This window comes from Paroedura picta, chromosome 2 (assembly GCF_049243985.1).
Source record: "Paroedura picta isolate Pp20150507F chromosome 2, Ppicta_v3.0, whole genome shotgun sequence".
Classification (NCBI taxonomy): domain Eukaryota; kingdom Metazoa; phylum Chordata; class Lepidosauria; order Squamata; family Gekkonidae; genus Paroedura; species Paroedura picta.
Window position 1 is genome coordinate 23,213,333 of NC_135370.1, and position 14,460 is coordinate 23,227,792.

Consider the following 14,460-nt stretch of genomic DNA (forward strand, 5'->3'; position numbering starts at 1 on the left):
ACGAATCTACCTAGATTCGTTGCTATGGGTCTGTTTTTTTTTTTAAAAACCTTTCTTAAAGGGAAAGGGGCTGTTTGGGAGCATGCTAACGGCTGCCCATTGGCTGCTTGACGGCCAGGGGCGGGACGAGCTTGGCAATAGCGCTTCCTTTCTAGCGATTTCTGCCGAGACCGGAAGCCTGTGGGAAACGCTAAAAAACGCAACTGATTCCACTACAAAGGCAGGTATGCATAACGACGAATTCCACTATTTTAAATGGCGATTTTTCATTCCGCAAACAATTTGCAACAAAGATCCCCGTGCGAAAAGGCCCTGAGTCAAGTTTCGGGGGAAATAGCTGTAAGGGAAGATTGGGAAAATATGGGGCAAGGGGGCACGGAATTCGGATCTACTCTTGAGGAGGAAAAAATTTGTACTTTTAGAAAACTGCAGGAATTTGCTCTTGTGCGGAAATGGTCTTAGTATCGATGTAGCCCTTGAGGACATAAACACTCTACCATAAAGTTTTTGCTCAAAAGTCAGAGCATCACCCCCTCAGCCCTATATCCCTGACATGCCTACCTCACTTATGGGTCACATAGGCATATTGTGTTAATTTCCAGTAGTCTGCTATTTGTATTCTCCCTGTTGTTAAGCCTACTCAACCACATTGAGGATCCTTTGTCTTAGAGCTGGCAAAACTCTTTGGGGAAAATGGATTTGTTTGTATGCTGCCCCACAGTTCCTTGTAAACATGGGAGCTATTCCCAATCTTCATTATTATTATGGTCATAGACCAGCACAAATCTTTCAACCCATCATCAGAATACAATATAAATTAATCCTTTGCATAAAATAAAATTCAGTAGAAGGTACATGTTCAGAAATAATCTAAAATATGGGAGATCCTTATCCATGGTTCCTCTATATATTTGTGAAACAGCCTGGGGGGGGTGAAACATGTCTGGCTGTCCAAGTTGGAATAGGGCCAATCAGGGTTTGGCCCTGCCCCTGCAGCTCCCGCCCTCTGTCCCTGGACTCTAGCCTCTTTGCTCTCAGATGCACCTCAGTGCCTGGAGCCAGTAGCGGGTAAGGGGAGAGGGCCGTGAGCACAGGGCCATAGTGGAGGGCCTGCTAATGAGGGCCTCTTGGCATGCTAGCCTGGGCCTGTTGGCCTGCTAGCCTGGCCCTGCTAAGGAACGGGCTTTGAAGCTAGTATTAGTGTAATACACAAGTAGAATGACGATGGAGGCAGATGCAAACTGTGATGGTCAAGACATGTTTACCTGATCACCTGGTTTTCCTCCTTCCCCTGGAGGACCTGGAGGGCCGGGTAAGCCCTGGAAAACAAAATTGAAGGAGAACGTTTATTTATTTTCCAAATGTGTCAATGTTTAAAGTGTCCAAAATTAAAATCAATACAGTACAATCCAAAACACTTTTAAAACACCAGATAAGAACACAGTCCAACAAATAAGCCAAAAACAACCCAAGACGATGCGTCTGAAAAGATGATGTAGAACAAAGAAGAATTTGGTTTTATACCCACTTTTTTCAACCCTAAGTAGTCTCAAAGCCTCCCTTCCTCTCCCCACAACTGGGACCTTGTGAGACAGGTGGAGTGGAAAGAGTTGCAAGAGAACTGGGACTGGCCCAAGGTCACCCAGCAGGCCTCGTGTGTCCTAAAGTGGCTGACAATCACCTTCCCTTCCTCTCCCCACAACAGGCAGGTAGGACTGAGAGGCAGGTGGGGCTGAGAGAATCTTAAGAGAACTGGCCCAAGGTCACCCAGCAAGTTTCACGTGGAGGAGTAAAGAATCTAACCTGGTTCTCCAGATTAGAGTCTGCTGCCCATAACCATGGCATGGTGAAAAAACTGTTTAGCAAGCCTTAAAAAAAAAACAGCCAGGGAGGGAGCCTTCTTCATGGATCCAAGCAGATTGATCCAGAGGGAAGGAGCCACTATAGAAAAGTCCCATAAAATATGGCTGTACTTCACTGGAAATAATATAACTAAGGGAGACTGATTTACAAGCTGTTGCAGAATTCATGGTGGAGATTCCTTAAGTATGGAGGCCTAGGGTTCCCAGTCCCCTGGGAATGTAAAGGGTTACCACCTCCCATGGATGTCAGGTCTATGGTGCAAAGTCATACCTCTAGAAATCACTGGAAACTCTATGATTAAACCAGAGTAATGATGGTGATTCCTAGAGAGACATGATGTCATTTCCTAGGTTTTCCTGGCAGTAGGATCATGTTGTCTCCAATGGCCATTCCCCCCCCCCACCCATCAGTCTCTGGCTGGTGACCAGACCAGGCCCGGCAAACCTACGGAGACCCCAGATCACAAAGGGGTGAATCGTCATTTCGCTACTATTTCTTCACACGGAACATGTGTGAGCTTCAGTGTTCAGACAAGTTGTTACTTATGTCCTTGCAAAGAATGGGGAAATTCTATGGGGTCCTTAACTCAGCAAGAGTTGTAGCTATGCTGTAGCAATTAATAAGCCCTAGTTATTATTACGTGACAGAATTTACTAGATTTTTCCATTTTTGGCTGAGTTTATTATTATTATAAGGCTACAAATTTCAGTTTAAATATTATTTTAGCAGTTCAAGGACTGACCAATGAGCAGCACCTCTCTTAATCCTTTTGGGAAGGGAGGGGTCACACTGAAGCTGTTTAACAGGTAATTAAATGGAGGTAATTAAATCCTTTATCTGAATGCTGTTTTTGTTAATTAAATTGTGAATTATTACACAGATCAAAAACACATTTGCATGGAAGTTTTAATTAATATGGAGGGCTGTTTAAATAGCAGCCAATTACATTGATTAACTAGTTAAACAGTAGAATCTAGGAAACATTCATTGGTTGACAGCTCTGCTTTATTCAGGAGTAAATATATGGTTTGGTTAACATTGTGATTGTAGAAGAAGAAGAAGAGTTGGTTCTTATATGTTACTTTTCTCTACCAGCAGGAGTTTCAAGGTGGCTTCCCTTTCCTCTCCCCACAACTGACACCCTGTGAGGGAGGCGAAGCTGAGAGATATTACTGAAGAAGAAGAAGAGTTGGTTCTTATACGCCGCTTTTCTCTACCCGAAGGAGTCTCAAAGTGGCTTACAGTCGTCCTCCCTTTCCTCTCCCCACAACAGACACCCTGTGAAGGAGGGGAGGCTGAGAGAGCCTTGATATTCCTGCTCGGTCAGAACAGCTTTATCAGTGGCGTGGCAAGCCCAAGGTCACCCAGCTGGTTGCATGCAGGGGAGCAGGAAATCAAACCCAGATTAGAAGTCTGCACTCCTAACCACTACACTAAGCTGGCTACACAAAGGAACTCAAAAAAAGTTATTGCACAAAGGAACTCAAAAAAAGTTATTAAATCACTAATTACCTAAAAAAATCCTTAAGGTGGTTGGAGTAAGCAGCTCAGCATGCCCAGACATTGGGGGGCACTACACCATTCTAAGTGTATATAGGTGTTACCTCCTTGAATGGGATGCCTCTCTTTATCTTAACCTGGGAACTGCCCTCTGACCCCTCCTCTTTTGCTTTGCCCACTCCCTCACTTCACATGGCCTTCCATGGAGACACACGTTTCTGCAGGACTCTTCTGTAGATTAAGAGTACACCACCAAAAGAGGACGGTTCAAAATGAGTATAATAACAGAAGAAAGAACCTATACTAGGTTATAATAAACATTTAAACAATTTGACCATAAATGTAAATAGGTAAAGGTTAAAGGTAAAGGTTTCCCCTGTGCAAGCACCGAGTCATGTCTGACCCTTGGGGTGACGCCCTCCAGCGTTTTCATGGCAGACTCAATACGGGGTGGTTTGCCAGTGCCTTCCCCAGTCGTTACCGTTTACCCCCCAGCAAAAGCAAGCTGGGTCCTCATTTTACCGACCTCGGAAGGATGGAAGGCTGAGTCAACCTTGAGCCGGCTGCTGGGATTGAACTCCCAGCCTCATGGGCAAAGCTTTCAGACGGCTGCCTTACCACTCTGCGCCACAAGAGGCTCTTTGCGCCACAAGAGGCTCTTTAAATGTAAATAGAAATGTCTTATCTCTTCTTTTAATAAAGGTAAAGGTAAAGGTATCCCCTGTGCAAGCACCGAGTCATGCCTGACCCTTGGGGTGACGCCCTCTAGCGTTTTCATGGCAGACTCAATACGGGGTGGTTTGCCAGTGCCTTCCCCAGTCATTACCGTTTACCCCCCAGCAAGCTGGGTACTCATTTTACCAACCTCGGAAGGATGGAAGGCTGAGTCAACCTTGAGCCGGCTGCTGGGATCGAACTCCCAACCTCATGGGCAGACAGCTCCAGACAGCATATCGCTGCCTTACCACTCTGCGCCACAAGAGGCTCCTTCTTTTAATAGGACAACCAAAACGACCTTTGAAAACGGTTTAAATCTGGAGGCCGTTTTGGTTGTTCTATTAAAAGAAGAGATAAGACATTTCTATTTACATTTATGGTTAAATTGTTTAAATGTTTATTATAGCTTAGGATAGGTTCTTTCTACTGTTATTGGACTCTTCTGTAGAGACAGCGCCCTCGTATTCCCACAAATGTGATTTTGGATGAGTTGGCCATTTGTGCTAGGGAAATTACTCTTTAGATTAGGCTTTTTTCTCTCTTTGCACTGCAACCTGAATGTGATCTGGATCGATTTGAATAAATGCATGTTTCCCTTTTCTGCAATATACTTCTTGGGAGATTTATTTATGTCATTTAGTATCACGCTTCTGTAACAGGGCAAAACTCTGCTGTATACACCAAACAACCCAATAGGGACAGGAGAGATTAAATTTAAAATACATCTGGTAATAACTTGCCTGAAATCCTGTCGGACCAGGAGGTCCCTGCTCTCCTCTTTCTCCTGCTGGTCCCTAAAAAACAAACCAACACGCAGTTATAGGATGCCCGGATATTCATTGTCATCTCTAAATACGATCGAATCACTGCTTATTTTAATATGCTCATCATAGCTTTATTCCATTGCAGCCTGTTTGCAATTCGACTCCGCAAAAACATACTGTTACCTAAGCATAAACTAAACAGACCTGACCGTTCAACTCCTCCATTATCCTTCAAGCATCCTTTTTTTGTTCAATGGCAGCTAACAATGCCTTTAAAATGTCACTTGCTCCAAATACATCACTTCTATCTCAAGAGGCAATCATGGGTATAAAACACTTGAATTTCCATGAACATACAATCTAGACAATGCAGCGGAGGCCTGAATTGAAAAGCAAATGGTGCGTTTTCCAACAGAGTTTCAGAGAACTGTTGCTGGATTGGTAATCTCTTGAATAATACAATGGAATACAAACACCAGTTAAAAGTCAAGAGACATTACAGATAGAACTATACACTCATTTCCTTTCATGGTCTTGCTTCAGCAACTGTATAAAGGTAAAGGTATCCCCTGTGCAAGCACTGGGTCATATCTGACCCTTGGGGTGATGCCCTCTAGCGTTTTCATGGCAGACTCAATACGGGGTGGTTTGCCAGTGCCTTCCCCAGTCGTTACTGTTTACCCCCCAGCAAGCTGGGTACTCATTTCACCGACCTCGGAAGGATGGAAGGCTGAGTCAACCTTGAGCCGGCTGCTGGGATTGAACTCCCAGCCTCATGGGCAGAGCTATCAGACTGCATGTCTGCTGCCTTACCACTCTGCGCCACAAGAGGCTCAGCAACTGTATAGGACTTCTATTCATCCTGTACAATCCCTCAATTAACTTAATTTATTCATACTTATTCAATTCCCATGATTAAAGTTGCCAGCTCTGGGTTTGGAAATAACTGGATATTTGGGGGGTAGAGCCCAGTGTTTGGGGGTCTCCAGGACTGGCCTGGAGGCTGGCAACCCTACCATGAGCATTCTTCAATCTTCTGTCTGGAGGCAGAATCAAAGAAAGGAGCACATTCCCCTAAGGATATAGGCCCAAATACCTGATATCTTTACTTCACAGAAACACTTTCAGTAGTTTTCATTGAGTAATGTAATGGGTACAATAGTAGATTAGAAACAGAACAGAAGCATACAGTCATAGACTTGGAAGGGACCTAGTCCAACTCTCTACAGAATGCAGGAAATTCATAACTACCAGTTCACCCACAGTGACCTCAATTCCATGCCCAGATGATGCCCTTTGGTGTCTACCTAAGTTCACAAACACTTTTGCTTGGGGACTTACAGGGGGTCCAACAGGACCAGCTGGGCCAACTTCACCATCTTTACCAGGAGCTCCCTAAAATGAAAAGAACAAAATGAAACCAATTTAGCAAACACATGCACACTCAAGTGGAACATTCTGTGTTCTTTACTCAAAAATTTTTAAAAAGAAGTTTTGGGAGAGAAACTCACCCTCTGTCCTGGGACACCTGCGTTGCCAGCTTCTCCGGGTTTTCCAGGGTCCCCCTAGTATGCAAAAATAGTATGCTATGGTCATAAAGCAATGTATAGCTCATCTGAAACATAAGTAGCAATCATTACACATGTTACTTACACTACTGCCTTTTGGTCCGGGGAGGCCCATACTCCCTGGCTGGCCTCTAATCCCAATGGAACCTGCTGGGCCTGGACGGCCGTCTTCTCCTGGCGCACCCTACACAAATGTCAAACATTTAATGAAGAACATTACAAATAGTTTGCTCTCAATGACCTCTCCTCCCCCTGCCCCGCCCCCCACGATTTCAAAATAAATCTTGTGTCAATTGTTTTAAAACTATACCTAACCAGTATGTCTCCCTTATGGGAACAATAACAATTTCAAGGTGGAGGTGTGATTCCGATAGGGCAAATGGTGTGGGAGAGAATTAAACACACCTTTCTCCCCCCACCATGACCCAAATAAAATTAGCAATCCCAGGTGGCTGCTTCTTATTAACATGATAGAGCTCACAAGTCACATCTGCCTTATTAAGTATTGGGGTTCAAAGAGACCCAAAACAGGGGGGGGATCCCTATATGTGTGGGCAGAGTATAAATATACAAAGGAACGAGGCACCAGCTGCTTAAAGAATCAACAGCATAATTGAAAATAGAAACAACCTAGTAAAGAGAGAGGAGATAGTCCCAACAGCTGACTAACTGTGTTCTCCAGGAGGTAAGCAAGGAGGAAGTGTGATCAAAAGAACAGGAAGTCTCCAGTTGAGCCAATCAAGACCCAGGAGGAAATTATTTGAAAAATACCAGGAAGTTCCTATCTAAATATGCTAACTACACATCTCCTCTGATGCCCCCTGTAGGATATTTGTCATATGCTGTTGAATCATCGACAGAGCTTGTATATTCCAACAATATATTTATTTCCTTTGTTTACTTCATTTAAAGCCTGCCGTCCTCCCAATGCAGGCACAAAGTCATTTCCATAATTCCCCTCTTCTCTATTCTGTCCTCATAATAACCCTGTGAGGTTGGCTAGGCTGAGACTACATGATTAATTCAAGGGCACTAAGACGCTAACCCAGGGGCAGATTATCCATTTGACTTGCTGGGAAATTGGTGGGTCATGACCCTCGAGGGCCATGGGGTAGCTTCCCTCATATGTGGCTTGGGCCCTATTTACCTTCGGGACCCACTCCGCCCTGCAAGTATGAATTTGCTGAGGGTCCTGGGGCCTTGGGAGGAGAGTCTGGCCTTGACCTTTTCGGTCCTGGCCCCTACCTGGTGGAATGAGCTCCCAGACTAGCTGCAGGCCCTGTGAGGACTCTCTGAGTTCCGCAGGGCCTGCAAATGGAGCTCTTCCGCCAGCCGTTTGGTTGAGGCTGGGTGGGAGCTCCGCGGTATTAGATCGCCCCTCCCGTATGGTGTTAGACTGTGCTGTTAGGTTCCTGTATGGTGTTAGACTGTGCTGAGAACATGATTCTATCCTACAGCCAGCTATATTCCATCGGGCTGAGACCGATGCCCAGAGTTTGGGAAAAATTTTTGAAGAATATGTGGTACACCACCATCTTGGATGTTTGGGGGATTGTTTTAAAGAGATTAGAGGAAATTTTATTGGATGTGGAAACATGGAAGTTATTGAGGGTACTTTTGGACGCCATGCCGCCATCTTATTATTTGAACTGTTTTCAATTGTTTAAATTTGTTAAAATCTGATTTGAACAATTTGTTTACATTTGTTAAACAATGTGTTTACATTTGTTAAAACTGCTTAAATTTGTTTAAATCTGCAAGGTCCCTGCTCCCTCCCTCCCAGAAATCCATCAATGCGTTCTGCTCCTGGACCTTTTTGCACTATTACCATTGTTACAATTATCAGTTAGTAGTATTCATGTTATGGTTATTTATATGTTATGGATTGTTTCTTGTATTGTTTATACATTTTATGTAAACTGCCCTGAGCCTCCGGGGAGGGCAGTATATAAGGATGGATGGACGGACGGACGGATGCACAGACACACAGATAGATAGATAGATAGATAGATAGATAGATAGATAGATAGATAGATAGATAGATAGATAGATAGATAGATAGATAGATAGATAGACAGACAGACAGACAGACAGACAGACAGACAGACAGACAGACAGACAGACAGACAGACAGACAGACAGACAGGCAGACAGGCAGGCAGGCAGGCAGGCAGGCAGGCAGGCAGGCAGGCAGGCAGGCAGGCAGGCAGGCAGGCAGGCAGGCAGGCAGGCAGGCAGGCAGGCAGGATGATGGGGATTGTTGATTTTTTATCAGGCTGTGGACCCGTTTTATTCAGTAAGCCGCCCTGAACTGACATTGTCGGGAGGGGTGGAATATAAATTCAATTATAAATAAATATAAATATAAATATATGATGAAGAATGCTATCTGAAAAGTGACAGCAGGTAGCCATATCTGTAGGAGACGAGAGAAAGTTTGGCTCTGGGGAGCTTCGAAGGTGCTGCTGGATTTGAATTTAGCTCATCTGAAACGCTGAATCCTTCTTCTCCCACACTTTTAAAACTTACTTACCAAAGGACCTGACTTGCCTTCTGGACCGGAAACGCCTGGATTTCCTGTGAGACCCTGTAAGACAGCCAGACATTACAAAACGAGAACCGATTCAGTGCTTAATTGCTGCGTTCAGCCAAAAAGTCACATATATTCAAAAGATATTCAGAAGGCAGCCATGTTGGTCAGCAGTGGAACAGCTAGTTTTGAGTCCAGGAGTACCTTCGGGACCAACAAAATATGGGGGGTATGCGCTTTTGAGGCTCAACGTTCCCTTTGCCATGTATCTGATGAAGGGAGCTTGAACTCTCGAGAAATTATACCCTGAATAGGTTGGCCTCTACGGTGCCCCTGGACACGAATCTATATATTCAAAAGGTGCATCTAAAATATTGCTTCAGTATTTAGCCTGCAGCTATTGCTTCCTGCTGCCGGTTCATACCAGCTTTAAAAAGATGCAGTACAACTACTGCCTTCTTAACACCTCCATGTATGGAAAGCTTGATGTCAACATCTGGGATTTCCCCCCGTCTTTTGTTCTTCATCTCACAATGCAAGAGTGATACCATTGGAGCAGGAGTGGCCAGACTGTAGTTCTCCAGATGTCCATGGACTACAATTCCCATGAGCCCCTGCCAGCATGTGCTGGCAGGGGCTCATGGGAATTGTAGTCCACAGACATCACGAGAGCTACAGCTTGATTATTCCTGCCTTAGAAGATATAACTTAGACAATATAACTTTGTCTAAGATTATACTGAAATGATTGAAGCTGGTAGTTCTTCTGTGTCTTTGCAACACATATGAAATGTGGACAATTTTCTAAAATGGCATAATTTCCTTACCCTGGCACCCGGAAGGCCAGGTTCACCGGTACGGCCAGGGTCCCCCTGACTTCCTTTCGGGCCCGAAGCCCCTGCAGGACCACGCTCTCCTTGGGATCCCTACAAAGAAAGCAGTAAAAAATTAATCAGTGGCTTCTGAATCTAAGATGTTCATATTGTTATGGTTGAATTTCTCTTCCTGTCCAAAACGGGTCTTGAAAAACAATCCATGTCATCTTTCAAATTAATTTGTTTTCCTAAAATATATATATACAAGCTTGCCAGCCAACAAATATGAAGGTTTCTTGGCATAACTTGAATCAGTCCTAAAATATATCACTTCAACCAGTCACAATTTAGTGATATGGCAGTGTGGCCTTGATTCCTACCATGTGATCTACAGCTAGGGGTGGGCATGAATGACATTTTTCAGTTCAGTTAGTGTTTCGTGGCTGAACCACAAACTAATATGTTCATTTGTATTGATTCACGGATACCAGTTTAGTTTGTGAACCCTGCTTTCTGCTCCCCATTGCTTTTTCCAGGAAGCAGAAAGCAAGGGGGGAAATGGCTCAGAACCATTTAACCCCTGCTTTCTACTTCCCACTGCTCAGCTGCTTTTCATCAAGAGCAGAAAGCAGGGTATGAAATGTCCCCAAGCCATTTAAACCTCTGCCTTCTGTCCTTCGAGAACTGTCTTGAACTGCCCTGAAGTTCATAGTTGCAGCTCTACAGATCACAAACATTGCTTCACAAAGCACAAACTGGCCAAAATTCACTATGAAGTTTAATCTGTGAACTGATTCATGCTCCTCTCTACTTACAGTTGCTCAGCATAGCTGCGGAAATTCTTGGAGATTTCAGGAGAGAGGAGTTTGGGGAGGGAAAGCTCCAGGTTGGGAAACTGATTGGGGGTGGAGCCTGAGGAGGCCAAGTTTGTAGAGGAGAGGACATCAATGGAGTATAATGTCATGGAGTCCACCCTCCAAAGCAGCCATTTACTCTTGGGAAACGGATCATAGTTCAGTTTATATTCCATGAGGTATCCAGACTCCACCTGGAGGTTGGCAACCCAATGCAGCACAGCAAATGCAGTGCATTCTAACATGTTCTACCAGTGATGCAATTCCCAGGAACTCATGGAAAATAAGGACTGGCTGCAAGCTGACAAGTGGTTTCACATTTCAGTGCTCCATCCTATCAATGGAGCATTCCTCTTGAACTGATTTCCAGATATTAAGGAGAAGAGCTGCTATTTTGTACTCCACTTTTTCCTATCTGAAGGAGTCTCAGAGTAGCTGACAATGGCCTTCCTTTCCTCTCCCCGCAACAGATACCCTGTGAGGCAGGTGGGGCTGAGTCCTGAGAGAATTGGAACTGGCCTAAGATCCCCCAGCAGGCCTCCTGTGTCTCACAGCAGCTGACAATACCTTCCCTTCCTCTCCCCATAACAGGCCCTCATCTTTGCAGGTATTTTGCTCCTTTGTGTCACCTTACCTTGGGTCCTGGCAAGCCATCAGAGCCTGGAAAACCACGATTCCCAGGAGGGCCCTGTCGAATGAAAGCATAAATATGTTATCTAACCAAGATTGCATGCAAATTAAAATAATTGGGCAATTGTGGCAGCGTGTGATGATAGACGTTAATTCCCATTCTCAGTTAATATTCATATGCATGGCCATTATGTCCTGAGCATCTGATTACTGTTTGTTTCCCGTTTCCCCATTTCTGGTACACAGAAGTTAGAAGCTCTCAAGGGATGCCCACAAGCAGGGATGGACAGGGGGAATCTAGATAAGGTCTTGCAGAGAGGCCCCAAAGGATCGAGAATTAGGCATGACAAGAAGTGCCGGTCAACCAGCAGGAGGACTGTGAGGACTGGGAGTCTGCAGACTGGGAGTCTGCAATGTCACATGCATCGCTACAACATTGATGGTCAAAACCCGGAAGTGATGTAGGGTAATTCCTAGTTACCCTACGTCACTTGCAGGTTTTCACCGGAAGTGACGTAGCAGCTCATGTGATACTGCCATTAAAAAACTCTCTCCTGCTGCCAATCAGAGAGGAGCTGGCAACAGGAGTTGGGGGCAGGGAATCCCCTAGTCAGGGTAATGGAACCTGATATATAGGACTTGTCTCTCAGTTTGTAGGCTAGAGTCACATGACTTGGGGCACTCTTTTTTCTTTTTATCTGGAACTTCTCCAAAAGCTATATTAGGGATCACCTGTGTGGACAAAATGTTTTTGCAGAACGTAGAAGTTGTTTTCAGAACATAGAAGACTGCCATTCCTCTGCCTTTTGCCTGTGGGAAAACTGGAATGATCCAACCCATAATATTCAGTAAGTGAACAGTGACTCATGAACACAACTTCCCTGCCACAGATTAAGGTGTTCGTGGACTCTGGCTCTTTCCTACTGAAGAAGTGGGCAGGGATTTACCAAAGCCAATAATCTCGTTAGTCTTTAAGGTGCTTGTGGACTCTGGCTCTTTCCTACTGAAAGGCTTGGGACAAACCCATTAATCTTGTTAGTCTTTAGGGTGCTCATGGACCCCGGCTCTTTCCTACTGAAGGGCAGGGACTTACCTAAGCCATTGGTTTGTTAGCCTTTAAGGTGCTTGTGGACTCTGGCTCCTTACTACTGAAGAAGTGTGCAGGGACTTACCAAAGCCATTGATCTTGATAGTCTTTTAGGTGCTCGTGGGCTCTGGCTCTTTTCTACTGAAGAAGTGGGCAGGGAATTACCAAAGCCATTAATCTTGTTAGTCTTTAAGGTGCTCGTGGACTCTGGCTCTTTCCTACTGAAGAATTAGGCAGTGATTCATGAAAGCTCCAACCCTGCCACAAACCTCGTTAGTCCGTAAACTGCTGCTACTGAAATCTTGTTCTTTTCTACTGGTTCAAAGGCTGCTTGTTTAATTTTGGAAGGGAATTGACTTGTTTTGGTTGTCAATAGCCCCCTAACCCCTCACATAAAGGAGCATGAGGTAACCCACCGAAGGCTGCCAATTTGGGGGAGATCATTAAAGGGGAGGCTATTAAAGCAATTAGTAATTTTATTTGTCTGTAACAACAACGCCAGGCCACGCATGTAAATTGGAATAACCCTTTTGGATTTGTTTCGGGCAGTCAGACATCTCGAAACATTCCAGCGAAAGCCCATTTGTAAGTTTCCCAGTGACCCCCTTACCCTTTCTCCCACCACTCCTGGAGGACCAACCGATCCTGGATCTCCACGGGGACCTCTTTTCCCTTCTTCACCTACAGGTCCAATTAGGCCCTGAGGACCATGTGGACCCTAGAGAAAAAGATAACATACATATCACATAAATGCATGCAGCCATGATGCTGTCACAGCGCAGTTCACAAGATGGGAATCAGAAGGAGCAGCTACTGTTCAGCATGCAGCTGGCATCTTTTTCCTGGGTTCATCCCTAAATTAGGTTTCACGAAGCGACAGTATCCAAATGGACAGCATTCTGCATCCTTTCACAGATCCTTGTTTGTTTGCTGGCACGCAGCCCATCCGTCTGGAGCACCGGCCCAGAAAATACACTGTAATTATTCACTTGTGTGATGTGTGCGTATATATATATTTTCCTTCCGACATATCAGATGTTCCTGTATATACAAACTAAACCAACAGTTCAACTGTGTTTTTGAAACCCAATGCCTTGTACAACAGGAGACATCTATAAAGAATGGGGAGTTATCTTTTCGGTTTTTCCACGGTTTTTCCTATAACTTCAAATGGTTTATAAGTTCGAACTTAGGCACTGGCCCAAGGTACCAAGATGCAAGTGAGAGCCAGTGTGGATAGGATCCTGGACTTGGACCAGTGAGCTTATCAGGTGGCCTTGGTCACGGCCTCTTTTGATACACAATATGTTTGGCCACAAGGCAGGTTGGGAGAACCCTTTGAATCTCTTTTGAAATCTTCTTCCCCAGCAGGGGCAAATTCAAACCAGGACCATCGTTCCAGGAGTGGGAGGGGGAGATTCTGTGTTTTCGCCCCCTGCTGTCTTTAAGAGCCCAATAGTCCCCAACGGGTGTTATTAACTGGGCTAAATGTGGCTCCCCTCAAGGCCCTGCAGTGCTTGGGGAAGTAATCTCCCCACAGCAGCTGTGCAACAGCAGGGAAAGCCAGCCATCAGTGACCCTTCAAGAGCTACCAGTGCCTCTAGGGTAGAGAATAATCATTTGGCACACTGGAATGCAATGATCACCAAATTCCAGATCTGTCCATTGGTACTGCTCATAATCATTCATTAACCACCAAAAGTAGCACTGCTATACTGTATCCAATCATTGCTAATTAAGTCAATAATCTGGGCTTTGGAAAATTAATTAAGCTTTCTTAATTGCTTTGTGCACATGGGGTGGGATGGCTATTCATCTTCTGCTCCTTCCTTCCACTGCCTTGTTTACTAGATATTATACTGTTCTTTTTATTTTCCTCTTTTCTAATGGTGTCTTCCAGTTTTAGTCCATTGTTCATTGGATGTATTATACTGGTCTTTACCGAATGTTTTTTTTTTAATTCACCTTCTCGATGAGAAAGGTGGGTGATAAATGAGGTAACTTAGGTAACAAAACCAATGGGAGAACATGATTAAATTTGTTGATGGTAAGCAATGTCATATATTCAAGTAATACCGTGTTGCCATACATTTATTAAAGATATACATCCATAGGTATGATTAATGAAGATGC

At 44.5% G+C, this 14,460-nt stretch overlaps 1 protein-coding gene across 1 annotated transcript in view; it reads right to left on the minus strand.

Moving 5' to 3' along the window:
- COL5A2 (collagen type V alpha 2 chain) overlaps positions 1 to 14,460 on the minus strand; it is a 198,267-nt gene that overhangs the window by 32,364 nt on the left and 151,443 nt on the right. Inside the window, exons 23-31 of the mRNA XM_077319445.1 lie at positions 12,938 to 13,045; positions 11,245 to 11,298; positions 9,769 to 9,867; positions 8,946 to 8,999; positions 6,498 to 6,596; positions 6,356 to 6,409; positions 6,186 to 6,239; positions 4,821 to 4,874; positions 1,266 to 1,319 (exon numbers count right to left, since the gene is read on the minus strand). Coding sequence (XP_077175560.1) covers positions 1,266 to 1,319; positions 4,821 to 4,874; positions 6,186 to 6,239; positions 6,356 to 6,409; positions 6,498 to 6,596; positions 8,946 to 8,999; positions 9,769 to 9,867; positions 11,245 to 11,298; positions 12,938 to 13,045 — 630 coding nt within the window. The remainder of the gene's footprint in view (positions 1 to 1,265; positions 1,320 to 4,820; positions 4,875 to 6,185; positions 6,240 to 6,355; positions 6,410 to 6,497; positions 6,597 to 8,945; positions 9,000 to 9,768; positions 9,868 to 11,244; positions 11,299 to 12,937; positions 13,046 to 14,460) is intronic.